This window comes from Callospermophilus lateralis, chromosome 1 (genome assembly GCF_048772815.1).
Source record: "Callospermophilus lateralis isolate mCalLat2 chromosome 1, mCalLat2.hap1, whole genome shotgun sequence".
In the NCBI taxonomy this organism is placed as follows: Eukaryota; Metazoa; Chordata; class Mammalia; order Rodentia; family Sciuridae; genus Callospermophilus; species Callospermophilus lateralis.
This window is the reverse complement of record NC_135305.1, coordinates 63,779,136-63,806,486: the sequence shown is the minus strand read 5'-3', so window position 1 is coordinate 63,806,486 and position 27,351 is coordinate 63,779,136. Positions and strand designations below refer to the sequence as shown.

General features: G+C 33.0%; 1 protein-coding gene across 1 annotated transcript in view; it reads left to right on the top strand.

The window, feature by feature from the left end:
* Positions 1-1,609: 1,609 nt before the first annotated feature.
* Sema3e (semaphorin 3E) overlaps positions 1,610-27,351 on the top strand; it is a 234,557-nt gene continuing 208,815 nt past the window's right edge. The window contains exon 1 of the mRNA XM_076862550.2: positions 1,610-1,727. Coding sequence (XP_076718665.1) covers positions 1,610-1,727 — 118 coding nt within the window. The remainder of the gene's footprint in view (positions 1,728-27,351) is intronic.

Sequence of the window (27,351 nt, the reverse complement as noted above, 5' to 3'; positions counted from 1 at the left end):
AATGCAAAATATTGAGCATACCTGAGTTATATTTTTACTATAATCACATGATTTTAAGGACATAATTCTCAAATTATGTGTCCTTACTCATTACCATTTAAAATACAGAAAAAGGAAAAGTTATCATTGTTGATTCCATTTGTTTATCATTTAATTCTCAACTATCAAATCAAACATCTATTCCAGTTCATTGGTATCTTGAAATAATGCCATTCATTTCCATGCCAACCACTCCAGAGTGTTGTGTTTAGTTTTTCAGATTGATTGAAAGTAGACTGTAAAGTTGACCCATTGTGTTAAGCTTATTTACACAAACACAGTATCTTGAAAATAAACTGGGAAAGTGCACAGCAGTTGAATCCTAAGGTAATTCCCATCCCAAATTTTCTAATAACTGCTTTCCAAGGGTAGACACTCTCAACTTTACCAGGTACTTCACTGAGGAGATCATTACTTCGAATTTATTTTCTTAAATTTAAGTAATATTTATGTTTTGCTTTAGAGAAAACAATGAGCTTTTGATTTGAAGAATTTCCCTGAGCAAATAATTTCATTCTGATCTATGAAACAATTACAGATGATTTTCCTTCCCCAGGCTCTTGAAACACTTTCCTCAAAAGAGTTAAAAGATAACATTTCTAAGATGAAAGCAATAAAAAAAAAAAACTTAATTGTGAAAAAAGACTGTGGAAACAGTGAATAAATTGATTTAGGTACTGGATGGTTACAAATAGATTTCCTTTAGAATAAAGTTGTATTTATTCAAGGATTAATCTTTGCGACTGAACACTTAGGACCTTTCCTGAGGCCATATGCTTGCCTCAGATATTCCTAAATAATCAGACTATTATATATGGTTCCCTCCACCCCACCCCCACTCCATGTTCACTCCCCCCCCCACCCGCCCCGCCCCCGCCCCGCCAAACGCGGACTTGTCCGCAGACGCTGAGTAACGTGGGCCAGATATACATGGGAGGGAGATGGGAGCAGGGCACGTGGACCAGAAATACTTCCTAGAAACAGCAAGTAGCTGCTCAACCCTGCCTGAACTTTCCTGTAAACACTGTGCACTGACAGACGGCATCCCTGCTGGGTGGATCCCGCACCTCCTAGAGAGAATGGCACTTCTTGTTTTTAATTAGCCAGGGGAAACGTGAATTATAACTATCTGTTTGGCAAGTCGGTGCAAGAGACTGACTTCTGAGAGGCTTCAGGGAGACGGAGGGAAGAGCTCCGCGGGGGCAGGTAGCGCGTGTGCTGGGTTTGTTTTCTGAATGAAACGGTGGCCGGTGACTGAAAAGAATACAGCTTCTTCCTCTGTCCGCGGCGTAGTTACTGCAGACAGCTCCAGACAGGACATGGCTCTGAAGACGCCCTCCGCGGAATGCTCTCCTGCACCAGGCTTTTAAACAACTGTCCTGAGGAGAGGAAGGTTTTACGTGTCCAAATACAGCTTGACAAATGGCACTTTGGAGCTGTGCTTTCTGATGACAACACGTTCGATTTCTGACAAAGCCTCTCGCACGCTGCCCCTGGAGGGAAGTCCTAAGTAAAACTCAAACCCGCCTTAAAGTGGGACTCTAGAGGACTTGCACCCTGAGACCGCAGCATGGCATCCGCCGGACGCGCTATCACCTTGCTCCTGTGGGCTCACCTACTACTGGAGCTTTGGCCAGGAGGTCGCGCAGCAGATACCTCCTACCCCCGGTTACGTCTATCACATAAAGGTAGGTTACCTTTTCAGATCCTTTTGTTAAAAAAAATGTAAAAGTATGTAGACCTTTAACTCAGGTTCATGGTGTGCCAAGACCTTTAAAGTGCACCTGAAACATTTTATTGCGAAACTCACCTAAAAGTCTAAGTATCTGTAATCAACACGGTATACTTAACCTCATCTGAAAATAGTGCAAAATCACAGGTCAACTTACAGATGTTATTTCTGTCTTGTAAATATTAAGTTCACTCACTAGTGGAAAGAACAGAAGAAGCTAGAAAACAGGTTGCAAAAGCCTCAAGAGACTGAGTCCATTAAGTTAGCATCAGGTATTGAAATACCAATGCATGCATAATGGACAACAGGACTACTGGGAAAGGCTTTAGAAATAGAGGTACAATTTGTTTTTTGTTGAGGATGACAGCAGTCCTCAGAAGAAAAATGACGCCCTGCCATGATAACAGAATCCTCACCATATATTTTAAATGACTAACTACTAATATAAATTACCTTTCTGGTTGACTTCGTTACTAAAATATGTGTATGTGTGCAAAACAAAAAATGAAGTTTAGCTACAATCATTGTAAACTGACACATCAATTAAAGTATTAGAATTCACTAGCATCCATTCTTTCTTAATGCAAATTCACCTTGCTTTACTGAAGCTCTATCAGAGTGTTTAAATATTTCATCCTGCAATTATGTCTTGTAAAGCAACATCATACTCATAAATAAATGATCAAAAGATAGGATTTGCCTGGGGCTCAGTAAAAGCCAGTCACCAATAGGTTTGGTGATTCCTCCTGTAAACAAACAAACAACAAATGAAACCCAGGCTCTGAGAGAGTGACTTTTGCTGACTTAAAAGAAATTTGGGATCAATTACCAGGAAAGACCTATGTATTATTACTAACCATTGAAGGAGATAACAGATGCGATAATGAGGATTGCAAAAACCATTTATCACTTGTGTAAGCTTTTAAATTATCCCCAACAATGGAAAGAATAGAAGCCCTGTATTTTCCAAATAAAGGTAAAATATTTACCAGAAGGTGGAACAAAAAGAAAGGCCTCAAATTTATGTAACATGAATGGTCTTTTTGTCTTTTTTATTGGGCAATGGTTAGGGTGATGGTGACTATAGAATTTTCTCATTATTATAATGGTTAAAACTATGGATATTTTCTTATTTTAAATAAATTTCCTATAGCCTATAAGTAATGTAAATTTAAGAAACAGTGACCCTAAAAAGTATTTAAAATGTAATATCCAGCATTAACAAAATATTTTGATTTGGAAAGATGTATCATGATATTTATTTCCAAGAAGTATGATCAAATATATCAAGACCTGAAAATTTGATGTGAAGGGATATGGCCAAATGAAGATGACAAAAAATAAGGGTAAAAGATTGATTGCTTTTCTTATGTAAACAAGTGGATAAGTTTTGTCCAGCAACCATTCTGTTGTGCCTACTATTAACCTTTTATACCTCATTACAAAGGTACTTGGGTTTTGGGACCTCAATATCAATATATTTTCCAAGGTACCTCATTTGATATTTCATAGGAGAGCTTGTAATTTGACCATACCATATCAAAACTCTGACAAAAATAATGCATTACATTGTTACCAAGCTATTCTTTATGATGTTTCTCTTAAATAAATACATGTAATTGATTTTATGAGTTATATTATATAGTGTGGGAGTAGGACTGCTGCTATCTATGTGTGTAGTAGACTGAAAACTCCCAAAAGATTTCCCTTTGGCTTTTCTTAACCTTAAGCTTTAATAGAACTCACTGAAAATGCACAATATTATACTTTTATAAAAGACTTATAGAATTACCTACAAATTGAATGCTCTTACTCGTCCATTTAGTTAGCACCCTCAGGTATGATATCACACTGGAGATGCAACCTGAAGCAGCAAATGCATACAGAACTACAGGTGCCTCAGAGAAAAGAAAAACACATGCAGAGTATCAGAGCACGAGTACTCAGTCTAGTACAATAAATAGTTCATTTACCTCTCTGCATTCTGGATTTAGTAGACATTTCAGAGGTATTAAAAAAAACTAGGAATAATCAATTTCAGATTAATCTTATGCTGTCTTAAGTGATATCAGTAATGGTGAATTTCTAGCAGTGAGTGAATTTAGATGATTGGAATTATAAACGAGTGCATAGTCTTTCAACGTAAAATGCACAGAGTATATGTGACATAGCACCTCTGCCATGTTCTCTGACCTCAGCAGGGTAATCCAGAAGCTCCTTAGAGGTGGTCTATTGGACTAACCAAATAGTTCTTTTCATAACCATGATTTGGCCATATGGGAGAAAAGCAATCACTTTTTCTTCTATTTTCCACTTTCAAGATGGCATTTGAGAACAAAAATGTCTCTTCTCAGGAGGAGAAAGTTTAAGTGTCATATAAAAACTTGAGCTAATTTATATAAAAGGTGTTCAAAAATATGTCCAGAGAATTCCCCTTTTCCTTTCTCCTCCCTTCTTCTCTGCTTCTATAAATGACATGTTCTTAAATAGAGCTTGAGGGAAGGGTCAGTAAGAGTATAGAAGTGAAAAGGCAGAAATGGAAGAAGATAAAGTCGAAAGATAGTATGATATCCAGCATCTTTTATCCTATTTCCCGCTGCCTTCCTCCTGCAATGGGATTATTATTAAATTCTTCTCTCTTCTTGCTGGATATCCCAATTCTCCTTGGTATTAAGAAAATATGCTAAGTTAGGGGTGAAAGGCAAGATAATTACTCTTGTTCAGGTAATACATATATCTTTTAATGTATAAGAACACAATAAATTGAGTTAACCAATAAAATATAGCTATGATTAAAATGGCAAGATGCTGTCCTGCTCTGAAATGAATTGTATTCAAGCTTTGATTTGAGAATGATTATATCAGGGAAATTTTTAAAAGTTCATGAATAGTTATGCATTATAGGTAACTTTATGCTAAGTTATAGTACTCTACTCCAAAAGTTTTCCTGAAAAATAGCTTTGATCCTCATGCTAGATCAAGGAAAGTGATTGAAAGAAAAGTCCTGGTTGGATTCAGACACTTCCCTCCATTGATATCTGTTCTCTTCTTATCTTTCACCGTCCTGTGTTAATGAAGTTACAGGGAAGACAAAAATAACCTTCTTGATAAAGGAGTTCAAAGAAGAAAAAAATAAATGAGCGAAGACTTATGTCAAAGAAGAAATCCCAGTGTATGTGGAAAGCACTAATCAAGGGAGGATTCAATCAAGGAAATTCAATGATGTGGGTGTGGCAGATGGGGTAGGTGTTCAGTTTCCATAAGGAAGGATGCAATTAGGCACCAAAAAAAAGGACTGCTTAAGCAGAGAATGTTCTGGGATGTTTGGTCAAGAGACAGTTAAATAAAAGCATCATTGTGACAGAAGATCATTCCTTAAATATGATTACATTATAAATGAAAATAAAAGTATTGAATCCATAAACATAAAATGGTCAATAGAATGTTAATTAGTGTATTTGTATCTGGGTTCTATAACTATTTAAGTAGAGACTTGTAGTAGTTCAGAGAACTCAGGATTTGAAGTCAGAGTTCTCTACTCTAGCTTTAGCTCTCCCACTTATAGTAATAATAATTACTATTAGTGCTCGTGCCTCAATTTCCTCAATTGAAAAACAGAGGTAGAATGTTTTCCCGATATATTTCACTGAGCTTTGAGAGGATCAAATGAAAGAATGTTTATCAATGTACTTTAAAACCTAAATATATACTTATATTATTAATATTTCCTGAAGACAAATATAAATTGAGAATATTTGAAGGAAACATATTCTAAGAAGAGTTGCCCTTGGAAATCACTTTTGAATTCAGATTTCATTAAATGATAGACGGATGCTAATAGAGGAGAAAGAAGTTGATCTTAAATAGCCTACAAATGTATGTTTTTTCCTGATTATAGTCATTCTGAATTCTGTCTTTCATACCTTCAGTCTCTAGTTATAACACCTCAGAAGATCATTACATAATCTCTGCACTTTACAATAATCACAGGCCAAAAGTTTTGCTATTAAAGTATAGATATGTCCCTAGCGTAGAGGAAGAGAGTCGGTGAAAGGAGAGAAGGGCATAGTAGATTGGAATGGAGAAAACTATGTTATATGCCTTTTTGAATATGTCAGAATTATGTGTAACTATAATGCTCTAAAATTGTTTATATATATATATATATATATATATATATATATATATATATATATATAATCTTTTACTTCACAAAGCCACTCTATATCACACATTTTTTAGAATTCTCTCATTTATAAGAATATAATTGTATAATAGAATTCTCTCATTTATAAGAATATAATTGTATAATAGAATTCTCTCATTTATAAGAATATAATTGTATAATAGAATTCTCTCATTTATAAGAATATAATTGTATAATTGACACAGGATCCTAAAAGAGAACAATGATAAATAAAAGTTTTGAATGACCATCCTGGAGGCTGCGGTATTTACTTTCTATCCAGAACAAAAAAAAAAAAAAAATGATTCAGTGACCGAGCCAGTTTTACTTGAACCAGCTCATAGTTTTGGTTCCTCAGCCAATAACTAGGTGTTATCAATAGTGATATTAGTCACACATTCCTGAGTGTTAATAAATAAAAACTGGTCATAAGGTATGATTCATAAATATAAGCATTAAACAGGACCCAGGAGTAAACATTAACCTACATAATCAAAACTCCATCAGGGAGTATCAGTTGAGAATTAAGTGGTAGATGTATTAAGAAACAGTTTATATTAAAGAAAAATAATAGATAAGATGCAAATAATTGCAACATATTTTGTTGAGTTTGGTGTAAACAAAAGATGATTTCTGTAGAGGAGGTCTATGCAAGAATGTTAGTGTTATTCTTAATATTTTTTTATTTGCTACAAATATTGCCCATGCATCACATCAGAGCATCTAAATATACAAAAGTCTCTGAATGGTTCTATGAATTTTCATTTCTTATCTGTATGTGTCATATTACAGAAGGAAAACAGTTATCCTTCAGTACAAAAATAGGATGAAGGGAGATGAAGTTTAGGAAAAACAGTAAATTGAATTTATAAATGAACTGTACCAAATTTAGATTGAAGCATAATTTATATGTGCACAACTATTTTTAAAATTTTTGTGAGGGTAGTGTTCTATATATTAAATATAACCATTACCTGCTCTTAATCTGATTAATAAATATATGTACTAGTTATACTTTTATAATGAAACATAGTTTCAAAAATATGTTATTTTGCTTTCCATGTCAGATTTGTCATTCTGCCTTGGAGTAGAAGAGGGCTTTTTTTTTTCCCTTCTTGGGGGGAGATTACATCAAAGCTCTATGACCTCAGTTCTGTCATCACATCCTGAAACACCAAACCATCAAATTGGTTGTTATGGATAGAAATTGTTAACGATCTATTGAGTCAGTTTTGTTTCATCAACTGTATCTACAGGAGTCAACACTGGGATTTCTTGGTAGGAGAGTAGGCAAAGATATACTCCTTTATCTTTAGCTCTTCTGTGGTTTAGCAGAGGAATTTAGTCCACAGGAATCTAGAAATGGCACTTCGCATGCATGCATGCCCCTTAATACATGACAACCGCAGTGTTAAAGTGATCTTGTAAGTTCAGTCTCAGAGTTGAAAATGGAACAAAACTGAAATTATACTTAACTTTCCAAAGTGTGCATGCTGAATATTTAGGTTATTTTCTTAGTTTTAATAGACAGGGCCACAATGTTGTTAGTAGTTTTTAGCATGACATCTGACACTATGCAATACTCTAAATTATACAAAGGATGATGGTTGGTTATTTTTATAATAATTTTTCACAGTATAGTTTTAAATAACATTTGAAGCATAAGAGGAACTATTGATATCATTAGTTTTTCCTTGGACTAAAGCAAGCATTATTCTCTATACTCATTGTAAGGCTGACAGTGACAAGACCGGATATTTTATAGCCAGGATATTCTCGACTTGGAGTGGAAAAGATCTGTCAATACCACATTTAAACCAAGTGTTAGAGAAAAATCTCTAATATTGTAAGAACATTTTCTGTCTAAGAATGTGATCATTTTAAGAATAGATATCTCTGGAATTGATAACTTGCCTTCACAAGGCCCCGTTGTGGCCAAAGCAGGGTATTACTCAAGAACTTTTCAGCCTGAGTTCGAATGCTTGGTTCATATTTCCACTTATTACCAGAACCCCCTTCGCATGGTAATCTTACCTCCATAGAGAGATGGGGGGGAAAAAAGGAAAGAAAAATCTATTGACTTGCCTAATTTCAGATACTTAGAAATTATTTCTACTTCTCTGCCTTATAACTAAATTCTTAGCCATCACTGCTTTCTGCTCAAGGACTTGGCTCATGGACTTCGAACAGTAAACAAGAAAGTAGTTTAACTCAGTTATTACCAGACACTCTCACATCCTCATTTGGTTGACCTGAGAACCCTAGACTTTGAAGAGGAATATACACTTTGAATCTGGATTCTGCATATATGGCTTCAGTAAGTTACTTAGGGTTTTTTTAAGTATGGATTTTTCTCATCTCTAAAACAGTGTAACATATAATTTTCAGAACTTTGAAAACATTACAAAAGATAGTGGGAATTATTGTGTCAGAATACTTAACCCTTAGGAAGCTTTTCATAAATTACTCAATGAGTCAGAGGAGATTCAGATTCATAATTAGTCTATGCTGGTTTTCTTTTTTATTCTAAAAGTAATAATCATGAACTAATTATTAACTTATGGTTTAAAAAGAGGGGTGATCTTAATTGTCATAGATTTTTACTTGAAAGATTTTTCTCAGGAGAGCCAGCTCTGATTGGAGTATATAACTAGAAGAAATAGAGACATTGGGATCTCTCACATTTGTTATTTACTGTATAATTGTTTTGTTAATAATTTAAGGAAAGTTGGAACTTTATCCGATGGCTCCTTGGAGACAACAGACCAAATCTGCAAAATAAACCATTACTAACAAAGGTAATTGTGGACCCAGCATTGTAAAGGACAATAGCACTACAAAGACCAGACCACACTGACCAGAGCTATCAGCTCAGCATGTGTTGTTTGCTTTGAAAGTGAAAGAGAGTCTTCTGTTCTGCCTTCCCCAGGACAAAAAAAAAAAAAAAAAAAAAAAAATCTGGGGCAGGGCCTGGTTCCTGACACTTAGTAGGTATTCACTAAATGCTCATTGGGTAGGTGCATGAATAAAGCAGAGTGATTTAGAGCTGTGCTTTTCAAAGGCCAGTCTGATGGGGGCTGGGGTAAGAAGAGTACCAAGGGAAATGAAGAACCCTGAGCAACTATTTATGACTCCTTTAGCCAAATATGCATTAGGGGAAGGGCTGGGTCTTTCCCTGGCAGTTCACCTTCTTTCCCCTCAGTGCTACAGTTAGTGAAATAGCAGGGCCCTAAGAAGTCCTGTGGACATATCCTTTCTCTCATCTGTACCCAGTCTTCTTCCTCTTTGAAGTCTACTGTCCATGCACTTGTCATTTTGGGGTTATCACCACCTCTCCTTCTTGCTTTCTCTTCTCTCTTCATTCTTTGACTGCTATGTGGTATGGTTGGCACCACTTCTCTTGTTCTTTCCTCCTCCCCTACTTCTTTTATAGAGAGATGCTTTTTATTTTTTCCCCACTTTAAGTCCAAAGTGGAAAGTAGACATTTGCAGTAAATTTTATATATATATATATTCATTGGGCCTCAGTTTGCCTTCAATATTTGTTACATTTTTGTTGTCTAATTTGATGACTAGAAGACATTTTTAAATTGAAAAAAAAAGGTTACACTCATTAGGCATTCAAAATTTGTTGAAATCTGTGATTTAGGAGGTAAGGAAATATCAAATGGAGAGCTTAATAGCTACCTGGATATTATGTCGTTTCTCTCTAGTGCAATTTTTCTGGTGGGAAGCCAATGCTCACAGGCACAATGGGAGTGTGGTAATGGGGAGAAGAAGGGTTTGGGTGCTGAAAAAGGAGAAAGCCAAACCTACCAGCCAAAGTACTCTGTAGCTAAACATTAGTTACTTGTTAGTTGGAATATTATTGATGTAAACTTGTCTATTTTTATGCAATTGTAATTTGTAATTTTTCTATTTTGAGCTTTATCTTAGGAAAACCAGAATGAAAATGGGCTTTTATTTACAGGATAGAAGAGGGAGAACAATGTCCCTAAGTCTCAGTGGTAATTCCACATAGCCAGACAAACTCCAGGACCAGAAGAGAACAGCAGCAAAGAAATAGGAATAAAAGAGATAGGAAATAGAGGTCAGCTGGGGACACTGACTCTTTTACTCTTGACAGTTTCCTCCTAGGAAGTGATGGGAATGGAGGAAAGCTTTAAATTCTGAGTTCAAGATACACTGTGGGTGGAAGGCCAAATAGCAATGTGTTCATGGCATTACATAGAGCTATTTACTGCTCCTGATTGCTCTTTTCCTGAGTCGAAAAGTTTATTATGGACCATGTGACGTCTCAGGTTCTTTCCAATTCTGGAAATGTAAGACTCCTTTCTTCTCCTTACAGACCTCCCTGTATGTCTGTTTTTTTCCAAAGTACTTTCAAAATTTTATTAGGAAACAGCATGTTGTAGTAGAAATAGACTCATAACCTTAAAGTCCCGGGTTTGGATCTACAGTGTATCTTATTTGATGCTGTATATCTTGCTAAATCATATCTGAGACTTATTTCTTCACAACTATAGAGAGACCAAAGAAAACTATCCCATATGATTATTGCAGAAAAAGTTTAAAATGCATCACAACACAAATATATGATGTTATTTTATTATATTTTATAATATTCATTCATGTATGTAATTGTCTTTCAATACTTTTTAAACTCCTTGTGGTCAAGGAATAGTTTTTTATAAGAACAAAATTCTTATTCAACTCAATTCTAAAACCAGTAGATACTGGATGAGTGTTTGTTATTTACTGAATTTTAAACACACAAAAAAATTGCTTTTAGTTTGTTTCCACGTTGTGGTTATAAGAATGAAATTATAAAGGCTAACTTTATTTTTATTAGTGGTAGACCTAATGCTAAATGCTTGACTTGAAGAAGTAGACCTACTGCTAAATACTTGTCTTGAAGTAAGGCTTTATTGAATGTCGTTGCAGAGGAGATAATGTTACTGTGATTTTCTTCTGCTCCTCTCTCAAGCTATGGCAGATAGCAGATAGAAACTGGTGTTAAACCAGTGCTACATAGAGTATGCCTGTGGACTGGCCACATCTGTATACTCTGGAAGCTCTGTGCGATCAATAATACTGGACTTCAGGAATCTCCATTTTACAAAGCCTCTAAGGGATTGTTAGTGAACACTCAAGTATGAGAAGCAGGGCTAAGTGGGCAAGAAGATGCTACAAAGGAACCTCTCATGCATGTTTCCTTTTCCTTTTTTTCCCCCTGAGATCCATCACCTAGGTAAGGGTGTCATCTATTTACATGTCCAAATGATAGCTTTGGTCTTGATAAATACACTTACATTTATACATGTCTAACTGTAATACCAGTCTATACTTATTTTTAAAAATTAAACATGATGTGTATGTCATTATAGATCACAACTTAGCATTTAAGTTCTGCATGTTTTTAATGATTATGATGATGTAAACTGTGGTGCCGTCATGCTATATTGAATTCAGATAAGAAAACATCTAATAGTGGTCAATTGTGGACAAGTGTTTTGTAAGATTCAAAAACTCATCTCTTAGTGGGAAATTTTCCTGGACTAATGACATTAGGATGCCACTTGCTGCTCCCTGCCTTTACTGTACATCCTGACCTCCCCCATCAGGGATTTAGGAGCCTCTATGTCTTTTTAGAAAAGATGTGTTCATTCAGTCATTCTCTAGTCCCAGGAATATTTGGTGAACTTTTTCAATGCTTTCATTGAGTAGGATTTTAAGAATAAATACACAGTTTTGTAAATGTAATATGGCATCCTTAATGGGATCCTGAGATAATAAAGGGTTATTAAGTAAAAACTAAGGAAATCTTAGTAAAGTATGGATTTTAGTTAATAATAATGTGCTAATATTGGTGTATTAACTGTGATAAAGTTACCACATAAGCTGTTTTGAAAACAGTATCATATTGTTTATTATAGTGTTTGCTTTTCATCACCGACCAAAAGACTGAATAAGAACAATTTAGAGAACAAAAAGTTAATTTTGATTCTCAGTTTCAGAGGTTCAGTTCATGTCAGTTGACTCTATAGGTCTGGATCCAAGTGAGCAGAACATCATGGTGGAAAGAAAGCTGCTAGGACCAATTCTACCCCCAGTGACCTACTTCCTCCAGCCTATAGTTACTATCAAGATAGTCTTTGCAAATTATTAATCCATCACTGATTAGGTTACCACTCTCATAATCTAATCATTTTGCATCTGAACAGTCCTATATTGTCCGACTTATGAGCTTTCCAGGGGCACCTTATATCCAAACCATAACTTTGTTTGGATTCTTAGAATCTACTAAACTTTAGATACTCAATAAATATACTTTATATAGTGTATTTAGTGTGTAGAATTTAATTGTTGTGTATAATAATATCAGTTTTGGCCATTTTAATTTTTTTTCCCTGAATACCATATATGTTCCTAACAGAGATGGGAAAAAAAAAAAAAAGAAAAAAGAAATAATGGAGTTAGGGAACATTCAGAAGGTGGGTGGGTAAAACAGAATACTTCTGCTCCTTCTCCAAAACAGGAGGCTCCAGTTTGACTTCAAGTCTTCTATTGGAACAGTTCTGAAGAGAAATCCAGAACTGCTTTAAAATGATTTAGAAAATATTTGTATATTACTGAAAGACACAGTTTGAGGTTTTGGCAGAGGGTGGTTTGAATTCATTTGGGCCATTCACATGATTGTGTCACATGTCACTCATCTTTTCTCTCATTCCATCTAGTCACGATCTACCAATGTCTGATGTAACCTCACATTCATTCCCCTACTGAAAAAATAAAGAAACAAAGAATTAAACCATGAATACTGTAATAAGCAAGAAGCAAAGAAAGAATTGTAAGAGTAATAACTTACCCAACATCTTCATTTTTGAAGAGTGCCTAAATGACCAAAAGCAAGAGGATTTTTGTTTTGAAGAAAAAAAGAATAGCTATAAGTTTTATAAGAAAACTTAGTTTATATAAAATATTTTAAACTAATTAAAAATCTTAAATTAAAAATTATATCTTACTAAAATTTTATTATATTTGCAAGGAAATGAAAAATGTTTGTCATACTGGTACTTAATTTATCAGAATTAATTTCCAATGTATTTTGATACCTTATTTTTTTTCTTGTTGGCACCAAACTGGTTAAATAAAATACACTTGCATAAAAATGTAAACCAATGTATGTAAACAGAAATGATAAAAACAATGTCAATTTAGAAAAAGAAACACTATCCATTAGTAGTTATAAGGAGTAAATAAAAATGGAAATGGGAAAGAATTGATTTTTTTAGAAATTAAAATGAAACTATCAAAATAAATTATGTATAAATAAAGGTAACTATAATTTTGAATAAAGCAAAATAATTTTTTAAAGAAAATATTGGAGAAAATAATGGAAAGTAAAAAAAGGATTTCTATTGAAAACAGCTTTTTTATTGATGAAAGTGACATTAACTACTTTTCCTTATCTCAAACAAAATTAAAAAAACAAGCAACAGCAAAAAAAACAAAGAAAGGAAAAGAAGCTTCAAGCTTTATAAAAATACATGTGCCATACATATTTCTTTTTGGATAATGGTAACTGGCAAATACTTTGTAATTGCTTAGAATGAGTGCAAGAATATTGGGCTTGCCATCAGTTTAGGGTCTGGACTAATTTGAGTTAACTAACTAACAGTTTAGGGTCTTGACTAACTTTCCCAATAGAATCATATGTTATAGTCTTAGAATAGACAGTACACTAATTTTTAAAATATAAATTAAAACAAAAAATCTTTTAAAAATGCAAATCTTATACTTTTATCTGTGAGGTTACTGGGTTATCCATAACATGACACATTTTCACTAATATGGGGAAGCAAAACAGTTATTTTTTATTTTGTCTAACATGAAGAAAGAGGAAGAATTTAGGATATGGATCAGTAGAATGAACTCCACAAGCCACCCAAATTATCAATTTTATTAAAAATTGTTAGTCATGAGAACTCAGTGTTTAAACTTTTAAAACACATTAATATCTTTGGTCTCCTTATAATTCCTCAGAGCAAAATTCACTCTAAATAATATTTAAGTAACCATAAGAAGAAGAAAATTGTATAGTTAAGTCAATATGTTTCCAATTAAAAGAATGAAATTGTATATTCATCATTCTATTTCTCAAAAGTAAGACAAAAGTTATGTACTGGGCACTGCTTTTGACAGATTTTTTTGCCAAATGTTTTTTACTTGATCCAAAATGTGTATGCCCAAACTGAAGTCTGATATATTTTAGGATTATAGAAGAATTTTCATATCTGGAGGAAAAAGAGAGAGTTCTCTAAGCTTTAAAAATCAATAGAAATGGAAAAAAATAAAGATGAAATGCAAAATTGGGGTATCGGTAAGAAGGTCTACACACTGATAAAACGGTAAACACCAAGCTACGTGTTAGATGCTATAAACACGTTATAGTGTTGGTCTCAGAGGATGTAAAGTAAATACAATGCTAGGATTTTTTTTATATGCAGTTATGTTTTACAGTACATGATTGTTTATTAGACATCTGCATTTCTATATTAGTCATTATAGAAATAATAACTGCATTACATTTGTCTAGGTTAAAAATGTCATTTATCCTTTTAGTGCCTAATTTATATCCAGTGAATAGCTAGACAGACCTTGAAATTGCTTCATTTTGAATGTCTGGAATAGTGTTAATATGAAAAAAAAAAAGAACACAAAATTGCTATTAGTTAAGTTTTGCTATGGGTGGGAAAAACTGGTTGGCAAAGGCACTTCTGAGTAGCACCCTCCTTGCAAATGGTTTGTGTAATACCTCAATTTGTTGCTAACAGTACTGCTATACTTCGCTCTTGAGGCTCCCCTATCCAGGCTCCAGTGTTCCATTCACACTGCTAACCACTGAAATTTCCCTTTGTCTTCACTGACTATTTTTTTCCCCTTAACAAATAGGCCCAGCTGCTACTGCAGCCGGTTGCCCACGCTCCCCCATGCTGCTCTTGCTGAGGATGGCAGCCAGAGTAAAGAATAACAGCTGTGATTGGCTTACTTTGGCATCTGAATAATTTGGGGGTGGGTCCATTCCTAACTTTATTATTTCATTTAATTTTATGATGTTTTCTTTTACTGAACTTTTAAAAAACAGATATATGATGTTTTCTAGAATGTTTTCCTCACTGGGCTATGACTCAAACCTGGTTACTTAGGACAGGGAATTTGGTTCATTTTGCTGATGGTTATTTTCCCCATCAATTTTAAGCATTGTTTTGGGAAAATGCGGTGGAACTACATCTATTAGGTGATTGGACATGTTACTTAACCTTTCTCTGACAAGTAGGTATGGATGATAAATACTACCTGCCTTATTGGTTGTGATAGGATTAAATGAAAAACTTTTTAATGTATTTAGAATACTACCTGGTATGTAGTAATCACGAAGTAGATGTTTGATGGGAAGAGGAAAGAGGAAAAGAGAGAGGAATAATTGCTGAACAGAAAAGCTAATAATTGCACTTAGGCCATATGTCTAGTGTTATGCATTCAGCATTTTATTGATGTGCTTCAAACAAAAATCAAAATCTTTAATTAGAAAAAGACCACGGGTTAGGAAAATGTATGTAATTTTGCCCAAGCTGGAGAGTTTCTTTGAATATAGGAATTTTAGTGATTATTGTCCATTCTGGAGTAATCATGTCCATAGCATCTAAACAGATGGTCGCACACATTTATCATTTTGAAGCTGTGAATTTTCACAGAAAGGTAAATTGCTACCTGAGAGAGAAGTCCATCCTATTTTTTAATATTCACGTGAAGGTCAAGTATTTACCTATATAATTTCAAATCTGACTTGCTGCATCTTCCACCATTTAATCTTAATTCTTTCCTTGGATACCATCAAGACATGAGTCATGAGTGGTCTCCAAATATTTCAAGGTGGCTATATGCCCTTTTGTAACAGGTGAAATATTCCTCATTCCATAGTTATCTTGACTGTCCCGTCTGTGTTCTGTTCATGTTCTGTTTGTTGGCTTTTCTCTTCAAATGGAGCACCACATTTCATACTCCAGAGAGGCTGCCTTGTCATAGAACAGTGGTGCTGTTAACTGGCAACTTTTATTTATTAAAGCCACCTGAGTTGACAGCAGCTTATTTGGCAAATATGCCGTTCCATTCATTTACATTGAGATTGCTGTCAGTTCCTCTAAGGACTTTCATGTAGACTCTGTTAAGCCAGCTCTTTCCTTTATTTCATGTGTGTGGTTTATTTGTTGAACTTAAGAAATCCCTCTTCTACTCTTTCCAGTTCACAATGTGGACCCTAAGCATAGTAACAGCACATGGTGCCCTGGAAAAGGCACGAGTTTTGGAGAGAGACACTCCTGGTTTCAAGGATAGTTCTGCTGTTGTGTGTCCTTGTTTAATTTGCTTCAGATCCATTTCCACATTTATTGTTTTTAGGAAATGTAGTCAGAAATGATAAAATGTTAAATGCTTTTAAAGTATTCTTAAAAATTAAAATACAAATTATGGAATCTAAAATGTCAGTATTTGGAAGAAACTTAAGACACCTTTTTTATTAGAATATATAAAATATATGTTTTGGCTTTTATGGAAAATGTAGAAAACTGAATGTCATTTGCTGGTTTTCTTTAAAAAACTGTAAAATTATTTATATAATTATGATTAATGAAGGATTAATTTGAATTTTTTTTAATATGAGGAAACAAAACAATATTTCTTCATAGCTAAAATAAACAGGAGAATTTTCAAAATGTCTTAACAATTTTTTATTTAAAAAGAATCTGGAATGGTCACCACAACAGAATGACAGAATTAAAATACCATCATAGCTGTGATTTCTTAATTTTGTAACTTTAATTTGCTGTAATTTTGTAGATTTGCCAGTCTCTCTGGGTATTTGTAGCAAGCCCTGTATTTTAAAAAAGAGGCATATGATTTTTTCAGAATGATTTTTTCCATTAACTCTTTGTAAATCACACAGTTAGTGGTAGTGCAATAATTCTCCAGAGGGTTATGTATCTTAAAAATATTCATCCTTTACTTGAAACTTAAAAATACCCGTGTTTAACCAGACATCTTTGTAGCCTTTTTTCTGTTTTTGCTGTATGCTTAACTTCACCAGATGCTTTTTTCTTATATTACTAGTTTATGAGTTGCTTATGGTTTTTCTGGAATTTTGAACATAAAGGAAGAAACATTCTAAGAATGATAAAGCATCATCACTATAAGATGTATTACTAATTACTGTATGCATATCTCCACATTTCAATTCTTACTGCAATAACTAATTGACAAGGTTTAAAAATTTAACATTGTGATAGAGATGCCTGTGTGATCTTAGAAGATAGTGTGTGGCAGATTCACTGTTCTACCATTAATCACATTTACTTCATAAGATATCTCTGGAGTGTTTTTGCAGTAACTATTAGTAAATTGTCCCCAGGTGCTTTCAAGCATATTTGAATATAATATTTTTCCGTTAAGTTTTATGTGTTGACAAAAGAGATTGGTCCAAACTTGCTATGTATTCCATTTTAATGTGACGATCTCACCAATATAAAGAAATTTAGAAATAAAAGTCACTTTCCCTCATTAGAGTGACTATAAAAGTCCATTTTTCTCTAAGTTTAGAAATAAAACAAATATATTTGAACTAATTAATCTACCTGAGGCAAATAAAAAATAACTGTCTCTAAAAATCTTGGAAAATATTATTTCTAAATTTTAATTCATGTTAGATGTGAAGTTACATTTTTTCAAATAGAGATTTATAATGTGGAGATATGTTATTGTTTTTATTGATAGTGAAGCATAAGAAAATAAAATTAAGAGAAAACACAAAAAATATCCAAAATTTTAATGCGTACTTATGAGTCCCACTAAATTTGTTAATATTTTGGTTCATAAACATCCTTCCAGATATGTAGCAGTGTATTTGATCACTCATGTAATTTTTATAAAAATGGGTTCATGTTGTACATGCTGCTTATTAATCTGCTTTTATCTATGCTATGAAGTGCTTTCCATGTTGAGGATTAGAAATATGCTTTATCTTTTTACATTATCCCACACTATTCCTTTGTTTGAATGTACCATAATTCAAAACATTAAAACATTTCTTTGTTTGAAAGTAGCATAATTGTGTTGTTGCAGGTCATTTACATTATTTCTAACTTTATTTTCTTATTATGGTATAATTTATATTCATGTGCACATTAGTAGATATGTCTCTTTATGCACTTATCTGTTTATCTCCATGGTTTAATTCCTTACATAAAATTGTGTGGTGGATGACAAGATGTTTTAGCAATATCCTAGTATAAATTTAAGGTAATATTGCTGCTTCATTTCAATCCACCATATTCTTATACAAGACTCATCTTAACATTAGAGCACTTTAACAGGCTTATTTTCTTTAAAGCAAGACTTATTCACATTGTCAATGTTAAGAATATGTCAGTTCTGATTTGTCTGGTTAGTACACATAATTAAAAAACACATCAAAGTCAGTGAACAAAATATAAAAGATCAGAACAAAATAAGGAAAATTATTCAAAAGAGACTAAAAGACTTTATGCTAGCAAGACTCATTAAATATATATTAATATATATTATATACACATATTATGTCAATACATACTATGTACATGTATTATGTCAGTATTGTATATACATAAGAGTATATACACATTGTGTTAATATATACATAAGAATATTAATATATACATAAAAGCATTATATATAAATATATATAGTATTATATATATTTAAGAATCATATGCATTGCATATATATAATATTGCATATATTAAACATATTATTACATACATATGCATATATATATAATTTCAATAGAAAGAGTCACAATTTTCTAAAAGACAATGTTCTAATATCTATAGGAACATAACATTTAAACTACCTTTGGACCACTAGATAAGAATATAAGTATATATGAATATATGTCTGTGTTTCTGTGTGTGTGTGTGTGTGTGTATGTGTGTGTGTGTATAACATACACACAGGGGCTGGTATTGGTGCTCAGCAGTAGAGTGCTCGCCTAGCATGTGCAAGGTGCTGGGTTCAATCCTCAGCACCACACAAAAATAAATAAATGAAATAAAGGTATAAAAAAAAATCCCACACATACACACATGTGGATATGTGTATATATGTGTATATATATGTGTGTGTATATATGTATATATAATTTATGTATATATTATATTTATATATATGTATTATACATATATGTGTACACATATATACCTACACACAAATGTGGATATGTGTGACTACAGTATCATTTAGAGTGGAAAAAAAATATCTGATAAAGCATTGTATCTTATGTAATCTCCATGTTTGTCAAAATATATATGCAGGTATGTGTATAGAGTACATTTAAAAATGTTTACATTTCATTTTATTTATCTCTGGGTAATAGCATATGAATTATATTTACTTCTTTGAGTGTTTAGTCAAACTATGTTTCATATAGTTTCATATATTTAAACGTCTATAAAGCTATTTAATTAATTAATTAATTAACTCACTCATTTTGTGATGCTGGGGATTGAATGCAGGGCTTTACACATGCTAGGCAAGTGCTTTCTCTACCACTGAGCCACATCCCCAGTCCAAGTTATTCTATTTTAACTGCCAAAAAAATTTTAAAAATTAAAAAATTCATTAACCAAAGACAGAGAAAAATTTACAGAGACAATTCTTACCAGTATTTAAGTCAAGCACTCTTCAAGTGAAAATAAGTGTAGGTTAGCAGATTTTGTATGTTACTATTCCATTCGTAAGTTCATTCTAATTATATGTACACCTGAGGACATAGTGACTGATATTATTAAATAAAAGTTTCTACAAACTTATTACCAGAATATGATAGTATCTCCAAAATAAAAAATAAAACCTGTAAACATACTTGTCACCAAATTAAGGAAGCCAGCTGTATAGTGAGATTTGATTTTGGTCATAGGAGGGAAGAAGGAAAAGGAGATGCAAATGGTAAAATTTGGGAACCAGGTGTCTCATGAATGTGGGACTTGTATACTTATTATTATTATTATTATTTTTACTAAAAATATGTAGTAATGATCCTTTCCATATTCTTCTCAAAGTCAGCATACACAAAACTGGATATATTCTCTCCCATGCTGATCATATGACTTCTTCCTGTGTTTTCTATCTCAGCAATTTGTGTATGTATTCACCTACCAGACCATTCTAGATGGATTTAGTGACCATTAATTTCAATCCTTTTTCTTACTAGCTGCCCACCACCAATATCCCAGTTACTTACATTAAGTCAGATGGTAATCAAGTCCAGTGAAGTCTATTATCTTATTGTCTCTTAGATCCATTTATAGCTCTCTAGTCCCACAATTTTTTCCAACCCGCTTTATTGGCTTTATTGTAAGTTTCCTGACTGATATCTTACAATCAATCCCATCTACTCTTCATAATGTAATAAGAGGGATCATTAAAAACGCAAGTCTTACTCATGTCAACCCCCAAAACAACTCTAATAGAATAATACATATTGCTTTTTAGATAAAATGCACTCTTTCTGGCATGGTATATTAAGTTTTCCCCTTCATTTTTTTTTTTTTTTTTGGTACTGGGAATTGAATCCAGGAGCACTTAACCACTGAACCACATCCCCAACCCTTTAATAATAATAATAATAATAATAATGATAATATATGTATGTTTTCTCCATATATACACATATATAAATTAAATATATGTATATATATATATATATATATATATATATATATATATATATATGTATATATATATATAATTTGTTATAGATATAGGGTCTTGCTAAATTGCTTAGGACCTTGCTAAGTTGCTGAGGCTGACTTTGAACTCACCATCCTCCTGCCTCAGCCTCTCAAGCCCTTAGGACTGCAGGTGTGCACTATTGCATCCATCTCCCCTTCTTTCTTGTTATATATCTTTTTCAATTCACTCTCCAATAATACTGAAATCTAAGACATTCTGAAACTGTCGGGCTTTTCTTCCCTCCAGGGAAGAGACTCCTCTGGTTTCTAGAATACCCCTTCCTTTTCTCTCCACAATCCCTACTCATTCTGTGTACTGTTAATGTCAGCTCATCTTTAGGGCTTGATTTAGACAAGATATGGCTTTGCTAGTGTTTCCTTAATCTCAGTAGCAACCAAAGCATACTTTGTAAATATCACTAAAAGCCTTGAAATTGCCTATCTACTTATTAATGTCCTTAGAATAAACTTGTTGGGGGTAAAGACAATATTTTATTCATCAGTATTTCAAAAAGAGTACAATATCCAGAAGAGAGTAAGAACTCAATAAAACATGGAGAAAAGAACTTGTGCAATGGCTAATTGCTCTTTTCAGTTCTATACAAGAAATGTGGAAAAGGACCCATATGTTTCACAAAAGAATCTTTTCTCTAGCCTAGGAGATAAACAGCCTATTCATAGATAACTACAAAATTATTCACAATTATATATCCACTTAAATACTTAATCTTTTTTTTTTTTTTTTTTTTTTTTAGTTTGATGTTGCTTTATTCTTGTGAAAAATACTTTTAGCTCACTACTTTACTTTGTATGAATTCCAGACCAGCATCTGTGTTGGGTAAGATCTAGTATGTGAAGTAACTTTTTAAAAAGCCCATCAAATAGTGATTTACAATTTCCTCTTTCATAAAATCAGTTACCAACATATGCAAATTATAAATTCCAGTAAATGAAATGGAAGCTATTTATACTCTGTGATTTGGTTATAGAAAAGTATTTTGGGCATCAGTTTTATCCCTTTGTAGTTAACCTACATAGGGCATGTATTAGCCCTCATGAAATGGAATTAGCCAGTCTCAAAAGAGGATTATATATAAATACTGACATAAGTGAAAATTATATAGGAAATACCAAAAAATGTAAAAATAAGTTGATAAGGAATTTGTAGTCACAAAAATATTTTAATTATTCTAAAATATATTTTATACTGTGAGTTTTATACTTAAAACAATAATTCTTAATATTTATTTTGAAATTTTAACTAAATTAATTATTAAAGCAAAGTAAGTACTATATGAGTCTCTATTGGAGAGTGTTTCTTGGCAGAGGTGCGAGCTCATCTAAGTCTTGAAGGACAAGGGGGAATTGAATGAAGAGAAACCCAGGGGTGGCATTTTAGGCTCAAACAGAAAGGCCAGACTGAGGTGGGAAGTGGTGGATTTTTAGGGAGAAGTTACAGTGTTGAAAAACAACAGGAAATATCACCAAATAAGTAGATTCCACCAGTTTGCCAGCTGTTTTTTTTTTTTTTCTGTAGTTATTGTTCTTAGAATCTTATTATCTTGTTAAGAGGTATGAAGTGTGACAAATTGTGATTTTTGTAAAAATAAGAATTCAAATATATGACTATATTACTTATTCTATTCTGGTAAGATGTTCCATCTCACAGCTAGTTATCTTTTAAGATGTTCATTATTCTATGTGTTCTTAAACTTGGTTATACAAAAGTAGCAAATGAAAAAAAAAATTCTATTTTTATTTTGTAAAAAGGGACATGAATGACAAATGCCCTAGCCAGATCAAATTGTGTAGTAATACAAATATTTCTGTGTTGTGTATCATAATGACTATCACAGTTTCAAATAGTTTTTATAGCACATATACTCTGTTTTCCAGAAAGTTAAGAAAAGAGAATCACATTGCAGCTATTTATCAGCAACTGAACAGATGATTTAAATCACAAAAACAAAGCTTTGAAAGGGATCCCAATAGGTTATCTATTTCATGGTCTAATCTCTTCAAGGGCATATACTTAACCCACAATAAGTACTTATAGAAGATTTTTTTTCTTTTCTTAGTTAAGTTAATCTATTTTACTAACTTTAAACAGGATTGTTCAAAACCTCTCCTGATGAAAAAATTCCATTTAGTAAATAAAGCCCTCTGGAGAGACAGAGATTCCACAATAGCTCTTAGTATTTAGCTTTGGCTTATGTTTAACAAAGCTTATAGAAAACACATTCTTTATAATATCTAGGGTAACCCCCCCATGTTTCTTCTATTGAGTATCATTGAGTACTGTTCTCTAGAGTATTGTATGGGTCACTTACCACAATAGACAGTTAGATCACAGTTGCTGTAATGTGCATTCAAGTGGAAAAGTATGGCTAGATATCCGCAAATCTGACATCATTAATGCCATTCCTTTTATAACTTTAAAAGTTTCATGGAGTCTTAGCCCATAAATTTCCTTTTACAGAAAATTGAAACATTTCTTTCCCTTCCAGCTTCTAGGGGCTTTCACATTCACCCATGCTAAAGCCCTTTGGATCCTGTTTTTCCTCTGGGCTGTAGTCCAAACTTATATTTTCCCTAAGTTTTCCTCATCATCATTAGTTAATTATGTTTTCAGATCCCTCAATGCCATACTGTCTGTTAAGTAAGAAATCTAAAAAACAACCTTCTGTGGATTGAATGCTCTTTATAATATACATATTAGAACTGTTTAAGGGGATCAAATCTCAAGTTAAGTATAACAAGGATAGTAACTGAAAGTTACCTGAAATGAAATAAGATACACAGGTGCCACCAAAGCTCTTGAACCATGATAGGCATGGAGATAATGCTCAATTCATGTTAGCTACAGTTCATTAGCTATGATGAGATTCTAGTGATGGTATTGCTAGTGATGGTGGTAATGCTATATATTAAAGAAGGAGCTGTGTCTTAATTTGTTTTTATCTTTCTCATGGAATATAGTACATTGTTCTATGTATAATGAATGATTACTAAGTTTGGGTTGATTTAACCCATACAATCTTTTACTAAAGAACAATGGATAGGAAATTATTTGAACTTTTAATTATTGGTGAAATCATCATTAAAACTATTTACTAGTCTTTTAAGTCTTCATTGGGCATTCTTTGTTATACATTTCTGCTTACTTTGAAGTTAATATGGCTTTGCTTTGGCTAATTAAATTAAGGCAGAATTGATAAATGCCACTTCTGTGCAGAAACTGTCAGATTTGAAACTGGCAGTGTGATTTGTCATATTTCCTTTTCCTGTCTCAGCAGCTACAAATACATTTACCAAGATAGAGCCTCTGTCACTCTAAATCCCAGAGTCACAGGGCCCCAGTTGAAGACCTGCTTCCCTGAGATGCATCAACAATGGAACTAGAAATGAAAGTTGGTTGTTTCAAACCATGGAGATTTGGGGGGGTTGTTTTCAGTTTATTGAAGCATAAACTGTCTTTTTCTTGACTAACAATTGGTAACACATTTATTTGTGAAGACAACATCTTTGCTACTAGACATGACTAAGCAAACTATTTTCTCTCCACACAAATAAATTATGTTCAGGTGTCACTCTGCATAACAGATTGTGCCATGCCAGCTTGTTCTACTCAAGATGTGGTAAAAATCTTCCCTTACAAGGAAGAAACACAGCATCTGTTGTATTTGAACAGGAAAACTGCTTCTGGCTGGCTGTCCACAGTGCTGAATCGGGAGTAAAATCTGGCTGTCTGTTTAACTCCTGAATTTTAGCACCAAGAAGGAATGTGAAGAGCTTAATTTACCTATGTTTTTTGTATTTTAAACTCTTTATTTATCTCTCATTTTGTGCATTAAAGAGAAGCTGAGAGTGTAGCTCCATGGCTGAGTGTGTGCTTAGCTTGTGGGAGGCTCTGGGTTCGATTGACAGTACAAAAAAAAAAAAACCAAAACACCCCCCCACACACACCCCAAACCCCAAACCCAAACTAAAAAATATGTAAGTATAGGGTACAATGGCTTAGTTTACAATAAGTATAATTGTTATCACTTGGAACTTCCAGGGGGCAGGCATATTTTTCCTTATTAATGGCAAGAAAGACTGAAGGATAGAGAAAACAATCATTTCTATTCTTCTACCTCACATATGTATTATTCCACTTGAAGATTCAAAGATATTTATGGAATTTTTTTTGTTTTTAGGTATGAATATTATTTTTATTTTAAATTCTTTAAAAAGATGCCACATCCTTAGAAATAATTTTTGGTGCATTTTTTTTGATAAATGGTTATAAAGAAAATTACGTTTCTTACTCTTAAATAGGGATGAGCAGGAAACTAAGATGAAATATGTAGTTTCAGTGGTGACCAAGAAAGAGATGTGTGTAAAAAAATGGAGACTTATGTGAAAAACATACTGTTTTAACACTGACTTTTGAAATTTGTGTTTATTATCCTTAAAAGTATTATTTTGTTGTTTATTATTGATTTTCACATAATATTATTGATGTTAAGACTAAAAAATTATGAATGAAATAACTAAAATGTTATAGACTGCAAAAGAATATGAAATGCAGAATAGTACTGTTATAATCTTAATTCAAACCATCATTAATCATATTAATATGGATTATTTTTAGACCTGAATGCTTGTTCTCATATTAGAGTAAGCCTGTTTCTCTATGCACATGGTAAATAGTGCTCCTTGTTAGTTCAATTTTAAATGAAATGAGTAAAGAAAAAGTACTTTCTAAAAACAGTAGCCATTTCATATTGTTTTGTGTTTTGCAGTGTTCTATTAAAAACAGCGCAGTATTGTCAGACTATGTTAAGCAGTCATACAGTCTGATTTACAAAGGATAATTGATAATTTCTTCCCATGCATTATTTCTGTATAACTTTAGAATTTTTTCCTGTATGTTATTTTCTTGTTAATGGGAGGATGAGGAGAAAGAGAGGATGGGTTGTACTGATTCATTGGGATGAAAAAAAAGGCCACCAGAGTCTCCACTGCTTTCAAGTTGTGTAGTGCTTATGATGTCAGGATGGTTTTCCCAATATGAATAAAAATGACCATTGTTAAATATCTACTTTTTGCTTCAGTGCTTTAGATGCAGCATTTCTAATTTTTTAAACATCTTTATATTATTATTCATATTTCACATATAAGCTAACAGAAGATAATTATTTAAATGCCATGCCCAAGTAAGCCTATGTAGTTAACAAATGACAAAACTGGATTCAGCTGGGTTTCAAAACATTATTCCCACTTATAATATCAAAATGTTTTTTCTAATATCTGGTTAGTCATTATGGTTTTTGGATGAAACATTAATTGTTGTTTTAAGGATGTTTTAAGGATGGAGAGACCTTATTGCAAAGTTACTATATGAACTTCAAAGTTACTATATGAACCTCATAGTTTCCAAAGGTCTTGTTCTTCAGGGTGAGAGGGCATCTATTCCAGAAATAGATATTTATGTAATTTACCCACCCATAGTGACACTGGAGCACCCTGTTCTTTAAAACCCAGGGTTAATGTTAGGCAAGAAGGGTTTAAACTGGACAAACATGCAATTATCAAAACCTACTGTTAGCATTGGAAAGTCAGTTAGGACTGGGCAGGTATTTTTGTTGCTTATTTTTCTCATCAATTGAACACACTTCAATTCTAGCTGTGTGACCTTGGGTATTTTGTTACCTAAGTCTGAGTCTTTCATCTGTAAAATGTACACATTTCCTTGTAGGATTGTTCTTTGAATTAATTTAAATATTATATTTAAAGTTTATATCACAGAGCCTGACAAGGTACAGCCTTAAAACTATATTTGCTGAGAGCATGAAAGCATACAGTTATGAAAGAAACTATTATTACTGTGATAGACTCTGAGCGTATAACAGAAAATACAATGAAGTTGCTGCCATTTTTTAAGCTGATAATCCAGTGGGGGAAGAAACTATGTATGTATGGACACACACACACACACACACACACACACACACACTCTTATATAACCTAGGAGTTGAGGAGGACTCTGAATTAAAACAAATAATAAAGAAAGCAGTTAAGTGCTGGGGCAGTGGTACAATGCTTGCTTAGCATGTGTGAGGCACTGGCTTCAATCCTCAGCACCACTTAAAAATAAATAAAATGAAGGTCCATCAACAACTAAAAAAATAAAAGAAAACCTTTAGGAGGACAGACTGTGAATTCTGTTTCACACAGGGTATTTCTATTGGGAATTCTATTTCACACAGGTAATCAGAAAGAGTGTTTCTGATAAGGTGATATTTGAGTAGAGAACTACTCAGTATGCATAGGAACGTTGTGGGGAGGGAGGGACTAGCAAGTGCAAGGTCTCTACATCTTTCATCCTATGACCTTCACACTAAAGTCATTTCTGCCTATCTCTAGTACACTTTTACATTCTCTAATAAAAGTCTTATGCTTTATTTGTGTCAGGTATTTAATATCTAATTTTTAATAATTTCTTTGTAATTTATCTTTAAATTTAGTATTTTCCAAAAGCAATTCTGTTATAGTTCACTATAAAATCATTCACCATACAATATTTA